The 21,974-nt window shown below is 49.3% G+C and overlaps 1 protein-coding gene and 1 pseudogene across 1 annotated transcript in view; one reads left to right on the plus strand and one right to left on the minus strand.

Annotated features, from left to right (window-relative positions):
- LOC125293334 (low-density lipoprotein receptor-related protein 1-like) overlaps window positions 1–21,974 on the minus strand; it is a 117,912-nt gene that overhangs the window by 18,358 nt on the left and 77,580 nt on the right. The window contains 26 exon segments of the mRNA XM_048241203.1: window positions 206–394; window positions 1,409–1,614; window positions 1,752–1,939; window positions 2,352–2,474; window positions 3,376–3,461; window positions 3,828–4,011; window positions 4,873–5,060; window positions 6,374–6,514; window positions 7,624–7,746; window positions 8,224–8,352; window positions 8,569–8,685; window positions 9,395–9,517; window positions 9,779–9,928; window positions 10,088–10,204; window positions 10,341–10,460; window positions 10,669–10,707; window positions 10,710–10,796; window positions 12,086–12,211; window positions 12,510–12,699; window positions 12,891–13,095; window positions 13,583–13,772; window positions 19,222–19,608; window positions 20,172–20,296; window positions 20,691–20,842; window positions 21,064–21,190; window positions 21,490–21,619. Coding sequence (XP_048097160.1) covers window positions 206–394; window positions 1,409–1,614; window positions 1,752–1,939; window positions 2,352–2,474; window positions 3,376–3,461; window positions 3,828–4,011; window positions 4,873–5,060; window positions 6,374–6,514; window positions 7,624–7,746; window positions 8,224–8,352; window positions 8,569–8,685; window positions 9,395–9,517; window positions 9,779–9,928; window positions 10,088–10,204; window positions 10,341–10,460; window positions 10,669–10,707; window positions 10,710–10,796; window positions 12,086–12,211; window positions 12,510–12,699; window positions 12,891–13,095; window positions 13,583–13,772; window positions 19,222–19,608; window positions 20,172–20,296; window positions 20,691–20,842; window positions 21,064–21,190; window positions 21,490–21,619 — 3,942 coding nt within the window.
- On the plus strand, window positions 15,914–17,837 carry LOC125293205 (annotated as a pseudogene).

Below are 21,974 nucleotides of genomic sequence, written 5' to 3' on the forward strand. Positions count from 1 at the left end.
AATTTAAGATTGCATGGTTTCAATTTTTCTATGTCTATATTTTCTGTGTCAGACCATCTTGCCTGTAGAGAGGCTGGATGCATCATCTACCTGGTCGTCTGTGTCAGTGTGCTCAAGTTGGTAGCTTGTGTCTGTGTGTGTTCGGTGTGTGTGTGTGTGTGTGTGTGTGTGTGTGTGTGTGTGTGTGTGTGTGTGTGTGTCTCACCCTCTGGCTGTCTGTAGGGGTGGTAGATGTGGATGTCCATGGGCCGGTGCAGGGTGCTGATCAGCATGCTCTTGTTGGTGCCCTGAGTCTTGTGCGCCCTATTGATGGACTTGGTCTCCCAGTCGGTCCAGTAGATGTACTCCTCAAACAGAGTCATGGCAAAGATGTGAGGGATGTCCTGGTGCAGCACTGCAGGAAGACCACACACACACACACACAAAAAATATGGAATGTGATTTAAAAGCATTTATTTTCAAACACAAAACAGAATAGGGAGATTTGAATGATGCCCTGATCCTTCCCTCCCTCATCTGTTCCCGCCACCATTCTAATGTGTGGACACAGACCGCTATGCAGAATTATGCATGTCTGGAGTAATCCCTAACCACACACACACACACACACACACACACACACACACACTCAGCTGTGATGGTAATATGCCTGAGCTCCAACAACAGAGGGCCTTTGACATGTGGTGGCGCTCATCAACACGTCATGCTGCAGTCACTCTCACATCCGGCACATGACACACACACACACACTATTGTTGTACTGGTCAATGTTAGAGCTCACTAGGGGAGCACAAGATGGAGAGAGCAAAAGACACAGACACAGAGCTGGAATGCTGGTGCTCATCAGTGGGACATGCTGGAGGAGTGGGACATAGATATAGACATAGATATGGACATAGATATGGATATGGATATAGACATAGATATGGACATAGATATGGATATGGATATGGATATAGATATAGTTATAGATATGGATGTGGATATAGATATGAATATAGATATATAGATATGGATGTGGATATAGATATGGATATAGATATGAATATAGATATATAGATATGGATGTGGATATTGATGTGGATATTGATGTGGATATAGATATGGATATGGATATGGATGTGGATATGGATATAGATATATAGATATTGATGTGGATATAGATATGGATATAGATATGATATAGATATGGATGTGGATATAGATATGGATATAGATATGGATATAGATGTGGTTATAGATATGGATGTGGATGTGCTCCAACTCATCTGTGACTGCAAAGGGACACAGATATGAGTGTGACTATTCATGTGGGTGACTATTCATGTGGGTGACTATTCATGTGGGTGACTATTCATGAGTGTGTGTGTGGATTAGGGTGTGTGGATTAGCTTTTGCGCCAACTGACCGATGTGTCGGTTGGTGCCGTCCAGGCTGGCGAACTCGATGTAGTCCTCGCGAGCGTCGGCCCAGTAGATGCGGTCATTGATGAAGTCCAGAGTGAGCCCGTTGGGCCAGGTGATGCGCTCCTGGATGATGACGCTGCGGTTGGTGCTGTCCATGCCGATGCGTCCGATGTGGGGGTTATCACCCCAGTCTGACCAGTACAGGTACCTGCCAGACACAAGGCTCTGTTAGGAAGCTGTTTTGTGGCCGTGAAGTGAAATGAAATGTAGCTGCTGTGTGTGTGTGTGTGTGAGTGTGTGTGTGTGTGTGTGTGTGTGTGTGCATGTGTTGCTTCGGTCACTTACCCGTTGCGGACATCCACGGCGACAGCTCTGGGCTCCTTGAGGCCGCTGTTGACCAGGACCGTGCGGTACGCTCCGTTCAACTTTGACACCTCGATGGTGTCCCGGCCCTTATCGCACCAGTAGAGGTTGAGCCCGACCCAGTCCACCGCCAGGCCGTCGGGGTTGCTCAGAGAGGTCCGGTGAAGCACCTGCAGAATCAACACGCAAATTAGTTTGAGAAATTAAATTCCCCTAAATTCCACAAAACAACCTCATTCTGTGCTGCAGAAATAAAGAAATCACTGTTACAGAAAGACAGGAGTCACACTCATTTACAAAGAAAGAAATGACCACCGGCTTTGACAAGCCCCAAATGCCAAATCAACAATATGGAAATGCAAGCCCACAGTGACCGGACAGGATGAGACAGGAAACACTGGCAGCAGAACACTGGTCATGGCGCTGTGTGTGTGTGTGCGCAGCAGAACACTGGTCATGGTGCTGTGTGTGTGTGTGTGTGTGTGTGTGTGTGTGTGTGTGTGTGTGTGTGTGTAGCAGAACACTGGTCATGGTGCTGTGTGTGTGTTTGTGTGTGTGTGTGTGTGCACACTCTGCTCTGACCTGCACGTTGTCGCTGTCGTTGATGGGCATGCGGCGGATCATGCTGCCCTGTGTGGTCACGTCTGTCCAGTAGATCATCTGCTCAGCGTAGTGGAAGTCCAGAGCCACTGCATTATTCAGACCCTTTGACACACAAACACACACACACACACACACACACTTTGAATTTCAGCTGCACACAGGACAGGTAAAATTACTCATGTTTACCTCCTTGCCCTAGAGCAGTAGTTCTCAACCTTTTTTCAGTGATGTACCCCCTGTGAAATATTTTTTCGGCCAAGTACCACCTAACCAGCGCAAAGCATTTTTAGTTGAGAAAAAAAGACTAAAAAAGAGCACTATGCCATCACTAATTTATTCAACTTTGGAACTGATAAACACATACAAAATTCAAACATTTGGAAAAAAAATATTTTGAACATTTTACATTTTAACAATCCATGACTAAATGTATTGCAAATGATTTTATATTTTGCAAATTATATGTATATTTTAAAATCTCACATACCCCCTGGAGTGCCTTCACGTACCCCTTCAGGTAACCACTGCGCTAGAGGATAGTGGACCTCACAGTGTCCCCCACATGCCTGTCCTAAACCCACCAGCTGCCCTATAATGTAGCACACTGATGATAAGAAGCTATAGAGTGACCGGTTTTCTCAGAGACATGATGTATGGGTTTGCAGCGTCCCGCATTATGCGTATTGAACTGAACTGTGTTTGGTGTTGCTCTTCACAGCAGTCCTTGCTGGTAGGGCCAATTTCCCACCCAAACCAACGACATTTGGCTAAAATGCCCATAATCCCCTGTGGCATTCCAAGCTGACGCTGCAATACATCTGAAACACACTGCGTCATTTGAAGGTCACTTTGACTGAAAGTGTGTGTGTGTGTGTGTTTGTGTGAGAGAAAGAGACCAGTGTTAGTATATCTGATCAGAGAGAGGCAGTGTGTGTATGTGTGTGTGTGTGTCATCAATGTGCAGCAGTGAGAAACAATGACTCCGCACTCCTGCTGGCCTCACCTGCTTGATCAGGGTGTAGTTGGTGCCGTCCAGGTTGAGCTTGCGCAGGTAGTAGCGGTTGGCAAAGATCAGGAAGGGTTCCTCCTCTACATGGGAACACACACACAGAGAGAGAGTGAGAGAGTGAGAGAGTGAGAGAGAGAGAGAGAGAGAGAGAGGCCATGTCACGACATACTGTTGGATTTAGAACAGACATGGGGGCGCCATGACGACTGATGAGTAAACAAAGAGAGCCCAGTGAGGCCTGTGGTACACACAAACACATGCACTATGGCTGCCCATGGAACATGGCAGCATCAAAGCTTACTACCACTCAGTGAAAATGTTTTTTTTTTTTTCCTGATTGCCAACACAGGACTCATGTGATATCTGCTGATGATTATGCATGGCTACACACACCTGAGGTGACCTTCCTGCTGGGGCTGGAGACACACACACACACACTTCCTTACCGGAGGTGGATTTGCAGGTGGTGGGGTCGTCAGGCAGGAGCTGGAAGCCTTCCACACAGAGGCAATGGTAGCTGCCGTGGGTGTTGACGCAGCGTTGGGTACAGGGGTAGCTGGTCGTGCACTCGTCTATGTCCACACACGTCTTCCCATCGTCCTTCAGCCGGAAGCCAGTTTGACAGCGGCACTGTGGGGGGGAAGAGGGGTGCATCAGTAAGACACACACACTCACACTCAGCGCACTGTCTGACACATCCACATCAGATGCTCTGACTTATACCCATCACAGCACTCCCCCCACCTCCACCCTCTCTGCCAGTCATCGCTGGCACTCGGCTGACTGGCACTGAGAGGCCTGACAGCTGGCACACGGTTCCTTCAGAGCGCCACTGACGGGTGGGTACTCATCCGGCACGACCTGCTCCCCCGTCAGCTCCACTCATGGCACGGCCCACTCCGCCTCCTGCCGTGGCAGCCAGAGGAGCAGGTCTGGAGACAGCGTGTGTGTGTGTGTGTGTGTGTGTGTGTGTGTGTGTGTGTGGCAGCCAGAGGAGCAGGTCTGGAGACAGCACTGGAGCCTACACGCTCCTGGCAACTACAACTATAGCCACTTCCTCTCAAATTACTATTTTTATGAGCATTACAACCCGCACATTATTACCAAAGGCCTTATAAGGGATAGATGAATATAAATGTTTATGCATCTCAAAAAGATTTTGGCAGGTCCTCAGTCTTCCACATTCACTTACAAATCATTCCCAAACGGCCATTGTGGATATAAAATCAAGTGAGTATTTCCGTGCAGTAACCCCTATACATCATAATCTTCCCCCCTCAGCTCTCAAACCTGTCTATCAATCAAACAAAGTGCATCCCTGTTCCTAAAGGTAAGCGTACCTCATTCCAGTACAAATATATAAGTTCATTACATCCTACTTACCTATTTACATATAAGTAGGAACACTGAAATTGTGGTCACAGCAAAAAAATGTATGAAAAAAGTATGAATACAGTGAAAAGTGACTTATACACACACACACACACACACCTTGAAGCCAATCTTGAGGTCTTCGCACTGCTGGGAGCATCCACTGAGGTGGGCGAGGGCGCACTCGTTGACGTAGCAGTTGAGCTCGTCGGAGCCGTCCCCACAGTCGTCCTTGTTGTCACACAGCAGCGTCTCGTTCACACACTTCTTGTTGTTGCACATGTAGGCCGTGTCATTGCAGCTCTTGCCTGTGACCACAAGAGCAGGGCTTGAGCGATGATGAGGGTCATTCGGAGGTCAACTTTTCATTCTCCCAAATGAGACCGATAACAGTTTGAAACATTTTTTTTTTAAGTATATTTTTTGGGCTTTTTTGCCTTTATTGGACAGGACAGTGAGTGGGAGAGATGGGGTGGGATCGGGGAAATGACCGCAGGTCGGATTCGAACCTGGGTCCCCGTGGGCACTCAGACCCGCATGTACATGGTACGGGCGCTGTAGCCTGCTGCGCCACAGCGCCCCCCACCAGTTTGAAACATAACCCTGGATAGTAACTAGCGGAGGTAGCCTTGTCCTGCATACAGGTCCAGCCAGGGATCTAAATGTCCACTGGTATTAGTTGTGATGTCTGGACACTCCTGAAGGCCCCGGGGCCTAAATCAGGCGCATTATGGGGCTCTAATTCAACTCAGCAGGAGAGCAGATCTCCAGGAGGAAGAGTTGGAAGATTAGGCCCAGAAGACCCAGAGAGAAATTAAACTGCTTATTTCTTTACCACACACACACACACACACACACACACACACAACACACACACACACACATACAAAGACACACTTTCCTTGGCTCACAGAAAAATGTTGCTTGCTTTCTCTCAAATCAAACAATGAAAACTTTGATCTCCATCAAAGTGAATGAGTGTGTATGAGAGAGAGAGAGAGAGAGAGAGAGAGAGAGAGAGAGAGAGAGAGAGAGAGAGAGAGAGAGAGAGAGCAAGAGGGAGAGAAAAAAGAGAGAGAGAGAGAGAGAGAGAGGGAGGGAGAGAGAGAGAGAGAGAGAGAGAGAAAAAGAGAGAGAGAGCGAGAGAGAGGGAGGGAGCTTAGCTAATGTGTGCTGGGTTTCTGGGGAACATTAATGGGCCGGTGAATTGGCTTTCATCAGACTGCTGCACACCGCACATTAGACAGCCGGAGCACCGCCGCATTAAAAAGCTCTCTCTCACACACACACACACAATATTTATGATTCAGGGATATTTACCTTCAAATGACCCATTACATAAACACACACACACACAAACACACACACACACACTCTACATGACCAGACACACATGTACAAAAGCATTAACGCAGCAATGGTGTGGGTACCACTGCAAACCACGCGGTCAAGGACAGAGAAAAGGCTGTGATGGGCTAGCACAGCACATTACTGAGAGGTGACCAATTAGACACGGAGGAACAGATACAGAACAAGGAAGAGAACTAGAGAGTGTAAGTGAGAACAGCTGTGGAGTGTGTGTGTGTGTGTGTGTGTGTGTGTTGTGTGTTGCTCTGCTGACCTGTTTCAGTGCAGTGGGGGTTCTTGGGGGCCTCGTCTGAGCTGTCGTAGCAGTCAGGCTCTCCATCACACTCCCAGCTCTTCCGCTTCAGGCAGCGGCCGTTAGCACAGCGGAACTCATCAGGACCACACGTGGAGTACTCTACACACACACACACACACACACACAAATAAACATTAGACTTCATAATCAATTCTCAGGTGGTGCTTTCTCTACGTATGTGAGTGCATTTGAGTGCGTGTGTGTGTTGATCGTTTATAGTGTATATATATGCATACACACATGCAGATCACTACAACATAACACACGCACCCAATATGCTTCACTTCAGAACAAAACACCTCACAGATGAGACAAAGTCACACACACACACACACACACACAGAGACCACCCAAACACTCACCGCACTCTACGGACTCATCTGAGCCATCGGGGCAGTCCAGGTCATGGTCACACACAAACTGCTTGGGGATGCAGTTCTTGTCCTGGCACATGAACTCGTTCTCATCCACCGCGATGTTATTGTAGGCTGCGAGGAGAGAGAGTTGGGGGGGGGGGGTATTACGGAGGCCAAACATGAGCACATCTCTTGACTAATATATATGTGCATGTCTCTCTCACAAACCTGTGTGTGAGTGTACTGCATTGAGTTTAAATTTGTGTTTGTTGGCAAATGTGCAAATGATTAAACATGTACTGTATTAATAGTGTGTGTGTGTGTGTGTGTGCGTGTGTGCGCATGAGCATGTGTGTGAGTGAGTGTGTGTGTAACTCACTGCAAATGTGCAAATGATTAAACATGTATGTATTAATAGCTGCAGTGTGTGTGTGTGTTGCCTCTGCTGACCTGTTTCAGTGCAGTGGGGGGTTCTTGAGGGGCCGTCTGAGCTGTAAGTAGCAGTCAGGGCTGCCATCACACTCCCAGCTCTTCCGCTTCAGGCAGCGGCCGTTAGCACAGCGGAACTCATCAGGACCACACGTGGAGTACTCTACACACACACACACACACACACAAATAAACATTAGACTTCATAATCAATTCTCAGGTGGTGCTTTCTCTACGTATGTGAGTGCATTTGAGTGCGTGTGTGTGTTGATCGTTTATAGTGTATATATATGCATACACACATGCAGATCACTACAACATAACACACGCACCCAATATGCTTCACTTCAGAACAAAACACCTCACAGATGAGACAAAGTCACACACACACACACACACACACAGAGACCACCCAAGCCTCACCGCACTCTACGGACTCATCTGAGCCATCGGGGCAGTCCAGGTCATGGTCACACACAAACTGCTTGGGGATGCAGTTCTTGTCCTGGCACATGAACTCGTTCTCATCACACGTGTTATTGTAGGCTGCCGAGGAGAGAGAGAGTTGGGGGGGGGGGTGTATTACGGAGGCCAAACATGAGCACATCTCTTGACTAGCCATATGTGCATGTCTCTCACAAACCTGTGTGTGAGTGTACTGCATTGAGTTTAAATTTGTGTTTGTTGGCAAATGTGCAAATGATTAAACATGTACTGTATTAATAGTGTGTGTGTGTGTGTGTGTGTGTGCGCATGAGCATGAGCATGTGTGTGAGTGTGTGTGTAACTCACTGCAAATGTGCAAATGATTAAACATGTATGTATTAATAGCGTGTGTGTGTGTACATGAGCATGTGTGTGTGTGTAACTCACAGCAAATGTGCAAATCAATAAACATGTATGTATTAATAGTTTGTGTGTGTGTGTACACATGAGCATGTGTGTGTGTGTAACTCACTGCAAATGCGCAAATGATTAAACATGTATGTATTAATAATGTGTGTGTGTGTGTGCGTAACTTACTGCAGCCTGCCTTGATGCTCTCGTCAGCTCCGTCAGGACAGTCCTTGTCTCCATCACACTTCCAGTGCTGAGGCACACATATGTACGACCCTGGGCACTGGAACGTCTCTGGACTGCACGTCTTTGTGCCTGTGGAAACCACACACACACACACACACACACACACACACACACACACAACCAGATTGATGATGAAAAGTCAAGGATCAACGCCTTGTTAATGCCTAAAATGTAGTAGTATCTCTTTAGTTCTCAAGTAGAATGACAAATGAGACCTTTAACTCCAGAAATCCCATTGCAGAAATAGGTACAAACACACACACACACAAAGACGTTGAAACTCACTGCACTTGGCGCCCTCATCTGACCCGTCTCCACAGTCGTCCTGCCCGTCACACACCCAGGTGCTCTGGATACAGCGATGGTTCCCACACTCAAACTGTGTGGGTGTGCAGAACTTATCTAAACACACACACACACACACACAACAACAAACAAGCACACGTTAGAACCACTAAACAGTGCTCCACAGCAAGCCATCACAAAAGCACAGAGGTCTTCACTAGAGAGTGAGAGGCTGATTTGGCTGCGCCGCCACCAGCTTCTCTAATCAGGCACCAGAGCCCCTGATGAGGGAGAGCACAGCACAGCACAGCACAGCACAGCACAGCGAACAGAGCCAGGCCCAGCCAGGAGAGAAACCTCCCGCCACCACCACCAGCACACACTAATGAGAGGGAGCGTTCAACAGGAGCTCACACACACACGCACGCAAGCACACACACAGACACACACACACACACACACGCGTGCATACATGCAAACATACACAGACACAGGCTCGTCCGCACACACGCATGCACGCACACACACACACACACACAGGGGGGGTAAACAACAGCAGGGAGGTGGGTGTGAGGGCGGCGGCCGTGGTGGGGCTGTGAGTGGGCTCTACTCCAGACAGCTGGGCTGGCTCTGAAGGCACACACACTCGCTGGGGTGATGCGGAGAAACACAAACACAGAGCAGGCAGCAGCAGAGCAGCGAAACGTCACACACGCACACCCAGACACGGGTGGACCGAGTGGGGACACAGAGAGTGAGTGACCCAAGAGAAAAGGGAGCTGTGTAGATGCAGCAGAGAGGCGGGGGGTCACTAAGAGAGACTGACCACAGTGGGTTTCGTCCGCGCCATTCTCACAGTCTTTCTCCTTGTCACATGTCCAGCTCATAGGGATGCAGCGTCCACTCGGACAAGCAAAGAAGTTCACTGGACACTTCAACTTCTTCTTATCTGTACACAGCACACACACACACAAAAGTGAATGCACATCATATATATAAAACCAAATATGCATTCTGGGATTCAATTGTATTACTGCAAACTTTGATAATGACTAATGCATGAAAATCAATTAAATCAGTGTGTGTGTGAGAGAAGAGAGAGAGAGAGAGAGAGAGAGAGAGAGAGAGAGAGAGAGAGAGAGAGAGAGAGAGAGTGTGTGAGAGTGAGAGTGTTTGAGTGAGAGGGTGTGTGAGAGTGTGTGTGTCTCACCAGGACAGTTTCTCTCATCAGACCAGTCTCCACAGTCGTTGGAGCCGTCACACACCCAGGAGGAGGCGTAACACAGGGTGGTCTTCTCACAGCGCTGGAACGTCGACTCCTTCACACCCCGCCGGTAATAACTGGAGCAGTCCGTTGGACCTGAACACACAACAGCAGAGCTCTGTGTTTGTTTGTGTGTGTGTGTGTTTTCAAATGGTCTGTATTTATCAGATGAACATTAAACCATCTGTAATATTTGGGAGAGGAGAACCCTTAAGGCCAGTATGTGTGTGTGTGTGTGTGTGTGTGTGAACTCACTGCAGTTCATCTCATCACTGGCGTCCTCACAGTCCACCACCTGGTTGCAGCGGGTGGAGTTGGCGATGCAGCCTGTAGCCGAGGCACACTGGAACTCCCCAGCAGCACAGAGGGTCACTGTGACACACACACACACACACACACACACACACAGAGAGAGAGAGAGGGAGAGAGACACACACTCAAATTAGGCGTTCTGATCGGCTCCATGCAGTGCTGGGACAGTCCACTGCGAGGCTGGGCAGGTCGTTACCATTGCAGTGCAGCTCATCGGAGCGGTCTCCACAGTCGTCAGTGCCGTCACACCAGACCGGCAGCCCAATGCAGCGTCCGTTGGCACAGCGCCGGAAGCCCTTCTTACACACGCGGTTAGCTGGGGAGAACACACCAGAACACGGGGTCATCCAACAGTTGACAAACACAGAGAAATGCACCATTATGACTTGTGTGCATGTGTACAAGTAAAGATGTCCTTAGCACACATAAGTGTATTTTCTCAATCTCGCTCACCGTATTTTTCTGAAAAAACACACACCGCACACACACACACACACACACACACACACTCTCACGAGCCTTACCACAGTATGACTGCTTCTCGTCAGACTTGTCCTTGCAGGGGGTCTGCCATCGCAGGTGAGGCTGTAGTCGATGCAGTCTCCGTTCCCGCACTCAAAGTTATCCACACTGCTGCAGGACATGTTCTGGGCTGGAATCACACAGTGAAGAGAATGATTGCTGGAATGAGCCTCAGAATGATTGCTGGAATGAGCCTCACAATGACTCATGCTCTACATCCAGTCACGGATATACAACAGGATGAAATATAAGTGCTCACATTAATGTGTTGTTAGGAACTGACGTATTTAGAACAAGTAGGCCAATAAACATAAAAGAAATCCTTAGACAATATTTAAAAAGCTACTTTGAAAACACGTCCTAGGGCAACTAATATTGGTATCATCTTTACATTCATTTTCATGGTATATTATTATGTGAGGGACATATGAACACAATGGCCATTGAAAAGACAGCACATCACCAAGACTACACAATACACAGTTCTGAGACCTGGGTGAGACCACCCCACCCTAACATTCAAAAAACAACATCAGCAATTACAATCACCAAAAGACAGGCGTTCCCATGCTAGCAAGCCTTTTATCTGTGCCAAGTGTGCTGCCGTTGGTGTCCAGTGTGTCAATAAAGGCCAATATGGTGGCAATTCATGCAGTGAAGTTATATGCAGCTCTCTTTTATGGAGGAAACCTGTAGCGAAGGGAGAGAGCAGTGACCCCACCCGGTCTTGAACCCGGGTCTCCGGGGCACTGAACCTGCAGCTTGACCGCAACGCCAAAGAGCAAGGCTCGTTGGTATGGCAGTCAGAGCGCATACTCAACTGTAGTGAAGGTATTCCGTAACAAAACCCATGCCAAAATAAAACCTAAACAATTTTGGTTGTGTTGGTATGAATATATGTTGTAGAATGGGATTCCTACAGTGTAAAACAATTATACTAAAATCTTGGCAACGCTATTCAAATAGATTAAGAATTAGAAAGCCACCGCTATGGTCACAACTATGGTTAGATTGATTTGTTTAGATCCCAATTTAGAATTGCCTTGACAACGCTACGTCATGGCTTCGGTACTTCGGTACTATTATCTTCACTACTAGGTAACATAATCAAACACACACTCTCAATATTTATATTTCATTACATATTTGGTGAGCTAACAGGGATGTATACTCAAATGCACAACATCTGAAACCACAAGACTCCATCTTCAACCTCTCAAACAACATGGATAAATATTTGACAAGGGCCTAACGAGGCTAATTACTCTGTTGCCATAGCGCCAGCTGCAAATGTGTGTTTACTTGTAATTCACACTCATAATGGCCTCTCTGTTTTCCTTCCTCTGCCTCTTTCTCTCTCTCTCTCTTTCTCACAACCCTTTTTTTTCCTCTCTCGCTCATTTGTTCCCTCTCTCTTACCGACGCATGACTGGTCAGGCAGGAGCTTGCGGTCTCCTCTGCAGCTGCAGTTGACCCGGCCATCTGCGGTGAGGAGACACAGGTCCTGGCAGCCACCATTGTTGTTGTGGCATGGGGAGAATTCACCTTCAGGGAGAAATGGAGAGGGAGTGAGAGGTTACCTGCTGAGATGTGTCCAAAGTAAAGGTCAAGCAAGCTGTGATCCTTCATAAAATGCCTAATATGCAAACCCAAGTGAATACATCACACACTATCATAGTATCTTTGGGGCATTTAGAATTGCACAAAATGCTGCATTGAAATAGAAATGCAAATGACATGTAAATGTAAATGTCAATGTAAATCTAAGCAAACACACATTTTCAAGGTTAATTTGAGTGTGTGTGAGTGTGCGTGTGTGACTGTGTGTGTGTGTCGGTCTTACAGCTGTTGGTGTCGTTGGCCACGGCGATGATGCCCATGGGCTGCTGAGGGATGTCCGCGCGCAGCACCTTCAGGTCCCTGCCGTCCGTGTCGGCCCTCAGCACCGCCCGCCGCACCCAGTCCGTCCAGAAGATGTAGTCCGCGTACACCGCCAGCCCAAACGGATGCACCGGCTCGTTCTTCAGCACCACCTACACACACACACACACACACAGATAATGATCAGCTACACATACTGGACACCCTTAAAAAGGTATGTGTGTAGACTTACATAGTGTACACACATAAACCCACAGCTACGAAGAAATCTGTAAAATGATTCTTCTTCCCCAAAACACACACACACACACACACACACACACTTATAAACTTATAAACTCACAATGCGATGGCTGCCATCATATTCACAGCGCTCAATCTTGTCCAGTGTGGCGTCGCTGAAGTAGAGCTTCTCGGCGCGGTGGTCGATGGCCAGGCCGTTGGGGGTGCGGATGTCGGTGCCGATGATGATCAGCACGTTGGCGCCCCCCAACGAGGAGCGCATGATGCTGGGCGACTGCTCGTTCCAGTTGGTCCAGAACATCAAACTAGGGGAGAGAGGGGTATAAGTATAAGTATATATACTCTTTTGATCCCGTGAGGGAAATTTGGGTCTCTGCATTTATCCCAATCCGTGAATTAGTGAAACACACTCAGCACACAGTGAGGTGAAGCACACACTAATCCCGGCGCAATGAGCTGCCTGCAACAACAGCGGCGCTCGGGGAGCAGTGAGGGGTTAGGTGCCTTGCTCAAAGGCACTTCAGCCGTGCCTACTGGTCAGGGTTCGAACCGGCAACCCTCCGGTTAGAAGTCCGAAGTGCTAACCAGTAGGCCACGGCTGCCCCCGGGAGTTAAAGACCATCACCAAAGTCAAATACAGTTTCATAGTCCTACAATGTGGAAATACACACCCTACTGAACTACTGAACACACAAACCAAAGCTCTATGGATGCTGCATATTGGAAGAGAGCTTGGGGAATTAGGATTATATAAAGACGACAGGCAAAAGGTCTGCTGCGATGGATACTTACTTCTGACACTCGTCCAGCACAAACGCTCGTGGGTGGTCGTCGCTGGACATGGTGACCACGGTGTCACGCTCGAAAGCCCCCGGGCGGCTCTGGTCCACCGTGTGGCGGGTAATGGTGGAGGTGGTGTAGCTGGTCCAGTACAGGGTGTCCCACGCGCGGTGATACGCCAGACCCTCCACCGAACCCACATCTGCAGGAGAGAGGAAAGATAACAGTGAACAACCGAGGATGTGCAATTAGCCGAGTCGGTCAGCTCCACACACACAGCTCCACACACACAGCTCCACACACACAGCTCCACCACACACGACTGACCAAAACTCACACCTGTCCTGTAATACCATGAGAAATAGGACATTGGTCAAACTTCACAGGCCCAAAGGACACGGAGGACAAGGACATGGCGTCCTTCAGGCCCAGCCATGCCTCAGGGTCTGTAGGGGGCTTGGCGTCCGTAAGCAGCCCGCCCCCCCGGCCCCCCCAAGGCCACGTCTGCCCGTCTAGCCCCCTCGGCAGATGCAGCTCATTTCTCTCCGCAGGCCAAGTGCCAGCACCCTGGCTTCTCCAGCAGACGCCCCACCCACACACACACACACACACCACCACCACCAGGCCCCCGGGCCTTGGAAGAGCGTGAGGCCCGTCTGACGCTCTGATGGCTTTCGGTGCTGGACGGTGGCCCACTCGCCGGCCGCTCCAGATGGATCAGTGGCAGAGGGGTACGCTCTCAATCAACGGTCCCAATCAAACTGTGAAGGAGGAGAGGGCTCTGTGTGTGTGTGTGTGTGTGTGTGTGTGTGTGTGTGTGTGTGTGTGTGTGTGTGTTTGTGTGCATGTTTGTGTGTGTGCATGTGTGTGTGTGTGTGTGTGTGTGTGTGTGTGTGTGTGTGTGCATGTGCATGCATGTGTGTGTGATTGTGTATGGAAGACTCATGTACACTTTTATGTGGTGCCTTCTTTCCGCTGTGTTTGTGTATGTGGCTGGAGGTCTTGGCAAGAGATTAAAGCCACAGCGTTTTGTGAATGTGCTTGCATGCTGATCATCACGGCACATCTCAAAGTTTGTGTGTGTGTGTGTGTGTCTGTGTGTAACCATGTAAAGGGTTAGTGTTTGCATACATTCAAGTGTGTGTGTGTGTGTGTGTGTGTGTGTGCGCGCGTGTGGGTGGGTGGGTGGGTGCATGTGTGTGTGTGTATGTTGGCTCTGCCTGCTGTTTCTGGAGTGTGTTTAAAGACTCAGTATCATCCTGTCATTTCATGGCCCACTGCCTTAGCACACAAGCACTGCTCCCCGTGGATGTGTTGGATTCAGGGCCACTTGTTATTCCAGGAAGAGCGCGCTTCTGGAAGTGCTTCAGTCGCACGGAACACAGGGTCAGGGTGACGAGGTCAACTTCCAGCAAAAGCTTTTCATTTTGGTCAACTCCCACTGTGCTAAAAGCATCCGCCGCCTCGCTCCTCCTCGCTCTTATCTGAGCCGGCGTTTGTTTGTCCACTATGATGGCGGACATTCGCTGGGGGCCTCGGAAGGAGTGGCGCAACACCTGGGATCCGCAGGGTAAACCGACGAGTCCATTTGGAAGCCCCCAGCCGCCCACGTCATGGCGTGGACCCACATTTTACGGCCACTCTCGGGACACTGTAACGAGCCCGAACGTCCCCAGCCTCTGACCAAAGTCAATAAAAGGACGCTGGTCAGGGCGCTTTCGCCTCGAGAACAATGCCGTGCTCAGCTGAGCTGAAGGAGTGGAGCCATTACGCAAGACAGCCCTGCTGGTTACGTCACGTCCAGTCGAGGGCAGGTACATGAGGAACAGTATGGTTTTGTGTGTGTGTGTGTGTGTGTGTGTGTGTGTGTGTGTGTGCTGTTGAGGACAGCACTCCAACCTGGCAACGAAGAGGTTGGGAGGCTGGATTATCTACCATGACTCAGACACACAAACACACTCCAAAAAACACACACGCACACCACCACGGGAATCTGTGAGGGACATGGTGAGGACACACACATCTGGAGAGACTCTTGTGGGCAGACGACAGGAGAGTCAGGACGAGCACTCAGCATCAAGTAGAATTGACCGATTTTAATGCGGCCGGGCAGTGGGCGTCCAGTGGAAGGACTTCTCTACACCGTTGCCTGGTTTCAGAAAAATCAATAACGGTGCAGCACAGTGGGTGTCTGGGCTTCGATACTTCTATTTAATTTCTTTTTTTTACCGCACGTCAATGAAATTTACATGCAACACGCTGCCAAGACACATGAAAGCACTTTCGGATAATTTAGAAAGAAACGTCTCTGGATTAAATCTAATGTTCCTGGACTCGGGCTTCGCTGGACGCAGGAGGACCTGGAGAGAGTAAACATTACATGATGAGAGCTTAATACTTTCCACCTGTTATCTGCCGACGACCAACCAGAATTAGAAACCGACGGAAACTGGTCGATGAAGGCACACCTCAGGGAGTGTGATGTGTGAGTGTGTGTGTGAGTGTGCGCTAACTGCTCATAACTGGGAATACAGATCGTAAAAAAACCTTGTGGACGCGAACGGAATGGACATAGTGTCCAGACGCTGCCCGTGAAAACGTGTCTAGCAAACACTCCAATTAGTGAGCTGGCGCCGCTTGAAGCAGTAGCAGCGTGAGAGTGGGGAAATTATCACCGTAGTGCGCAAGTGGGAAAGGGCGTGTGAGAGGGAGAGGGGGGGAGGGAGGTCCTCTGCAGTCCTCGTTCCAACAGTGGTCAGACTAATTAGCCACGTTAGCATCAGACGCTGAGGAAGCCAGATCGGCATGAGCGAGGCGGGAGCCGTTAACGGGTCCAGCGGCGGGAACGCCAGCGGCGCTGCGCGCAGCAGGATGGACTGGGACACGCAGCAGCTGCTGGTGCCCACGCTGGACGCGCTCATCATGCTGACGGGCGTCACGGGCCACTCGCTGGTGATCTTCGTCCTGGCGAGAAGGAGGAGGAGGAGGGCGCCGGCGCACGGCACGGACACGCTGCTGCTGGCGCTGAGCGCGTCCGACCTGCTGCTGCTCACCTGCCTTCCCTTCCACACCGCCGCCATCGCCCTGGGCACCTGGCCCTTCGGCAACCTCCTGTGCAAGTGCGTCAGCTTCCTGGGCGTGGCCTGCAACGCGGCCAGCGTCTTCACGATGTCGGCGCTGGCCGTGTCGCGCTACCTGACGGTGGTGTTGCACCCGGTGCGGCTCGGGCTTATGGGCGGGCGCTGGTAGGTAAAGCCGCCGCGCTGCTGTGGGTGCCGGCGTGCGCGCTTGCCGCGCCGCAGTTCGCCATCCGCGCCGTGGGCACCGTGATGGGCCCCGTCCACTGCTTCGCCTTCCTCTCCGACCAGAGCCAGCTGGTCTACAGCGTCGCGCTCTTCCTGGTGGCCTTCGCGCTGCCGCTGGCCGTCATCGTCCTCATGTACGCCAAGATCTACTGCTTCCTGCGCCGGACCAGCCTCCACGGACGCGCGCCACAGCTGGAGCGCTACCAGAGCCAGGTGACCCAGACGTCCGCTCTGCTGGTGCTGGTCTTCACCATCTGCTGGCTGCCCTCGTACGTGCTCATGTTCCTGCTGGTGGGCTGGCGGACCGCCGGCTCGCCCCACTACCGCGCCTTCGCCATCTTCGCCCGTCTGCTGGCGTCCTCCTCCACCGTGGCCAACCCTGTGCTCTACGTCTTCATGTCGCACAAGTTCCGCCAGGAGCTGCTAGGCCTGAGCTGGCACCGCAGTCGCGACTGCAAGGCATGCTGGGATTACTGCCCCCTACCGGGCCGCGACACGGTACAGCCGTTCAACCCCGTGGAGCTGGAGACACCGCCGCCTCACGGATAGAGGAAGAAGCCTCCCGACACAAGCGCTCTATGCTGCATCGACAGCTGTGCAACTGACTATGGATATCTCATTTCCTGTTAAGGGAGGGACTGGAATGTGTCCCTGGTTTTATCATTGCAGTAATGGCTGGATTATGCATTAACTGTCAGTCAATATAATGTATTATACCAACTACACATCTCCATGCAGGGCAATATGCTCAGCACTGGCAGGACTGTTATACGATCACTGAAGTTTTGTTCTGGCAGGACTGTTATACGATCACTGAAGTTTTGTTCTGGCAGGACTGTTATACGATCACTGAAGTTTTGTTTTGTAATCGGTCTGTATGTATAATGTGACTTCTCTGAGGACTTGGCGAAAGTATTTCACGTCTATTTTGTCTCCATTCTTGCGTTGGCTGGAAAATGTAACATGCAAATTAAAGTTTGATTGTGTGTGACAGGAACAAAAATGGCGACCGAGTGAGTCTGCTCTGGAGGGTTTTAACTGGATCAAGCATCATTTGTTCTTAATTTTGCCTGTAATTACGGAGAAGAGATGTGGCTCTGGAGAGCAGGTCTCGGCACCCTCTCCTACATGTCAGTCTCCCCCTCTCCGCTAATCTCCACCGAGCCGGGCCCCACTCTATTGGCAATAATTAATGGCCTCGATCCCTTTGTCCATTGGATACAAAATTGGGTCCCATTTGTTATTTGTTCTACTTCCATCAGCAGGATAGTGGGGGTGTGTGTGTGTGTGTGTGTGTGTGTGTGAGAGAGAAAGAGAGAGAGAGAGAGACAGACAGACAGAAAGAGAGAGATGGTGTGTGTGTGTGTGTGTGTGTGTGTGTGTGTGTGTGTGTGTGTGTGTGTGTGTGTGTGAGGAGAGAGAGAGACAGAAAGACAGACAGACAGACAGAGAGACAAACAGACAGACAGACAGAGAGATGGTGTGTGTGTGTGTGTGTGTGTGTGTGGGGGGGCTGTTACGCATTTTCTCTGGGGGTGCTCTGTTATGTTAGCCTTCAAAATGAGGAAGCGAGGGTGAGATGGAATATGCCATTCAGTCATTTGTGGAAGAGAAAGAGCGTCGCTCAGCAGAGGGAGGCTTGGGATGGGTCAGAGCGGCAGAAGATTAAGGCTACTGACCACCGCACGGAGAGGCTGTGGAAAGCTTTTTTTCAAACGCATGGCCTCTTATTGCAATGATCCTTTAGAAAGTGAGGTACTTCAAGGTCAAAACACTTTCTCAGCGACTGAGCATTAAGTAAAAGAAGAAGCCACTGAATCTAATAACCAACGAAACACTTGGTGGGGTAGTGATATCACTAACATTAGCTAGCAGCTCAACAATGCATGTCAACCCAGGATTTAGGAGCAGGTGAAATTGCATTGCAGAGCTAAAAGAGAAACAGTGGCCGCTCAGAGTGAAGCATTACTCTAATTTCTCCTGAGCAGGACTCATTTATCAGAGTGGCAGAGTTCAACGCACAGACTCCAGAGGTCGACAAGAAACGCAGATGAGCCACACTCTCTCACACACCCTTACTGTACACCCCTCTCTCACGCACCCTTACACCCCTCTCTCACGCACCCTTACACCCCTCGCTCACTGTCTGTTTGTGTCCTTAATACAAACCAATCTCACACAGAGAGGGGTAGACAACCAAACGTGTACTGTACACCCTTACACAAATACAGACACAAAGGGGGCATCCACTCTTCACACACACACGCCTATAGCCATCAAACACACACACACACCTGCTAAACATGTATACAAATGGCCTATTCAGACACACAGAAAGGCACTCACTCTCCACAATGGTCTTGCGGCTGGACCCGTCGTCATCGATCTGCTGGATGTTGCCAAAGTGGATGTCACTGAAGAAGATGCGGTTTGTGCGCTTCTGACCGCCCGGACCAGGACCCCCGCGGTAGTCGAAGGCCAGCGCGATGACGTTCTTCATGTGCTCGGGGTCCTCGAAAGGTTTGATGGGCGCGTTTAGGTTGGTCTCATCCGATAGGTGGATGCTCTTGAGGATGGTGCGCTCCGAGTACAGCAGGTAGCCCTCGTAGTCGCGGCAACTGCTGCCGTCCTCGGCCAGCATGCCGTGGGCACAAGCGCATGTGCGCTTGTCGTTGCCACGGAAAAGGCACAGCTGCTGACAGCCACCGTTGTTAATTTGGCACACATTGGTTCCTGATAGGGGATACAACAAGAAATACACACAAATCAAAAACAAATTAGCACAAAAAGTTTTTTTTTTTTTTTTTAAATGTACTGCTACAAAGTGATGAAACTCATTTGATGTTAATTCTGATGTTTTTGTCTCAGACAGCATTTCCTTAAGGCATATGAGTTCATTCTATGTATCCCTACAACTAGAGAAATACTTCTAAACAATATGAAGCCATACAGAGGGATTTCTAGCATTTTATTTCTAGGGATTTCTAGCATTTTATTTCTAGGGATTTCTAGCATTTTAACATGGACCATTATAACACACACATGAGAAAGAATTACACACAATGATTTGGGCTTGAACCATTATAACACACACATGAGAAGGACTACACACAATGATTTGGGCTTGAACCATTATAACACACACATGAGAAGGACTACACACAATGATTTGGGCTTGAACCATTATAACACACACATGATTTGGGCTTATAACACCACATGATAAACCATTACACACACATGATGATTTGGGCTTGAACCATTATAACACACACATGAGAAGCCTGTACACCCACCTTGCTGCCTGGCGCGGTTGAAGACTTTGATGTCTTTGAGCTGGACACCGATGCCGGTCCTAAGGTACAACGACTCCGTGGCATTGTCTTTGTGACCCCTCTTAATGGATCCATTAGCATGAGTTCTACAGAGGACACAGACGTCAGACCATCATCATCATCATCATCATCTGCAACACTTCGCCGGGCTGACAATGTCTCTCCGTTCTCAGCTGGCGTGTGATAACAGAGCGGAAAATGTGCAGTGTCTGACGACTACTGAAGGAAACTGGGTGAACAAGCGTCGGGGTTTATTTGGCTAACCTTGCATGCAAATGACACCTCACAGTAATAATGACAGTGACAAGGGGAGCAGAGGAACTTTGAAAAGCCCTTAATTTATCCATTACCAACGTCAGAGAACAAGGATTGAAATAATAACATGTGTCTAGTTGTCTGTGACGGCATCTGTAGCTCAAGCGAGGATAAAAGAGAGAGATGGTGTGTGGGGGGGGTAAAGGGTTTATAAAGGAGCCTCACCTGTCACTCCAGTAGATGTAGTCCTCAAAGACAGACACTGCAAACATGTCCATGTTGTTGGTGCTAAGAACAAGCTCGCGGTTCTCACCAGTCTCCAGATCAATACGCTCAATCTTGTCTGTGCGTGCGTCACACCAATACAGTTTGCCATCCTAAATACACAAAATCAACACACACACACACACACACACACATAGCATAAATACACTTCTGACCTCATCCTGCTATGTTGGATCATATTTGTAAAGAGTAAATTTGGCTAAATGTGCAGGTCTGACAAGTCAGGTGAATAAATACATCAATTCATTTGTATGGGTTTTGGGCTCCCTCTGGGTGTGTGTGTGTGTGTGTGTGTGTGTACAGTGGTACAGACCGGGTAATCTATGGAGATGCCGTTGGGCCAGCTGATGCTGACGTTCACCAGCACTGCTCTCTCAGAGCCATCCAGACGGGAGCGCTCGATACGTGGATACTGCCCCCACTCTGTCCAGAACAGATAACTGCAAACACAAACATAGTTTAGGCAGGAATAATACACACAGTCCTATTCCCATTCACACACACACACATTCAAACAAAACACACACACACACAAACAAAAGTGAATAACGACTCAAACAGTGAGATAACTGTTTTTCTTCTTTCCCAACAGCAGCATCCTGTACCAGCCAGTGCTGCGATCATAACCTCAGAGCAAATATTAGCCTATTAATAATCCTCCACTGGCAGGACAAACGGCCCTTATGGAGTCGGCCCACCCCCTGCTGCTCTCCCACAGCCCCTGGCCCAGGATACCCACCCTTTGGCGGGGTGCACGGCGATGGCGCGGGGCTTATCCAGGCCCTGGGAGATCACCACGTAACGGAAGGAGCCGTTGAGACGGGCCACCTCGATAACGTCAAAGCCCTGGTCTGTCCAGTAGATGTTGCCTGACAAAAAGAATTTGATAGTAAATCAAGAGCTACATATGACCTTCTGTATTAACTTACCGTAGTATATGCTTTTGGCACAGTGAAGCAGACAGTCAATAACTGGCTAAGGCATCTGGTCTAGAATACTAGAAAAATATCTCATACTTCAAAAGACCTTTCAAGCATGTAAGAACAGACTCAGCCAGGTCTGAAACCTCAGTTGAATGTCTGTGTTTAGAAACAAAAACCACAACGACCGTCAAAAGAATAGTTGTCCATCTAACACTGGTTTTCAAGGCTGTTTTGAGGTTTCCACCAAAAGTGATACTTTAGCTTTCTGGAACTTTCACAGAGATGTCTGCAAACTGCATCT

The sequence above is a fragment of the Alosa alosa genome, chromosome 4, assembly GCF_017589495.1.
Source record: "Alosa alosa isolate M-15738 ecotype Scorff River chromosome 4, AALO_Geno_1.1, whole genome shotgun sequence".
NCBI classification, from domain to species: domain Eukaryota; kingdom Metazoa; phylum Chordata; class Actinopteri; order Clupeiformes; family Clupeidae; genus Alosa; species Alosa alosa.